Below are 843 nucleotides of genomic sequence, written 5' to 3' on the forward strand. Positions count from 1 at the left end.
GGCGATGGACGTGGGGGCTCTCTGCCGGGTCCTGCGCTCCTTCTACGCCGAGGCGCGCTCCAAGAGCGGGCAGCTTTACTCCAAGTCCTCCCTCATCAGCATCCGCAGCTCCCTCAACCGCTACCTCAACGAGCCGCCCTACTGCCGCACCCTCGACCTCACCAAGGACCCCGAGCTCCGCGCCGCCAACCTCACCCTGGCCGCCGTCATCCGCAAGCTGGAGGAGCAGGGCGCCGGGCCGGTGGTGCAGAAGCAGGCCATCACCCGCGCCGACCTCCGCAAGCTCTACACCTGCAGCGTCTTCAGCACCCAGAGCCCCTTCGGGCTCCTCAACAAGGTCTGGTTCGAGACCTGCATGTACTTCTGCACCCGGGGCCGGGAGAACCAGCGGGAGCTGGAGGAGGACTCCTTTGGGCTGGCCGTGGATGAGGACGGACGCAAGTTCGTCTACTTCAAGGCACTGGGGCCCTACCACAAGTCACGCTCATCCTCCTGGAGCAAGAAGCGGGCGGAGAGCAGCGACGAGGAGAACCTGCCCCGCATGTATGAGACTGGCACCGAGTTCTGCCCCTACGCCAGCTTCGTCAAGTACCTCTCCAAGCGCAACCCCCTCTGCAAGGCCTTCTTCCAGCGCCCGCGGGACCACTGCAGTGAGGGTGACATCACCTGGTACGAGAATAAGGCCATCGGCAAGAACCTCCTGGGCACCCGCATGCAGATGCTCTCCAAGGCAGCCAAACTCTCCAAGACCTACACCAACCACTGCATCGGCGCCGTCTCCATCGCCACCCTCAACAGCATCGCTGGCATCGGCACCAAGCTGGGGGGACCGCAGCCGCCCCA

At 64.9% G+C, this 843-nt stretch overlaps 1 protein-coding gene across 1 annotated transcript in view; it reads left to right on the forward strand.

Annotated features, from left to right (window-relative positions):
* The first annotated feature begins 4 nt into the window (after positions 1-4).
* Positions 5-843, forward strand: part of KCTD1 (potassium channel tetramerization domain containing 1) — a 69,430-nt gene continuing 68,591 nt past the window's right edge. Inside the window, exon 1 of the mRNA XM_019473744.1 lies at positions 5-841. Within this exon, the coding sequence (XP_019329289.1) occupies positions 5-841 (837 nt within the window). The remainder of the gene's footprint in view (positions 842-843) is intronic.

This window comes from Aptenodytes forsteri, unplaced genomic scaffold, assembly GCF_000699145.1.
Source record: "Aptenodytes forsteri isolate BGI_AS27 unplaced genomic scaffold, ASM69914v1 Scaffold23, whole genome shotgun sequence".
In the NCBI taxonomy this organism is placed as follows: domain Eukaryota; kingdom Metazoa; phylum Chordata; class Aves; order Sphenisciformes; family Spheniscidae; genus Aptenodytes; species Aptenodytes forsteri.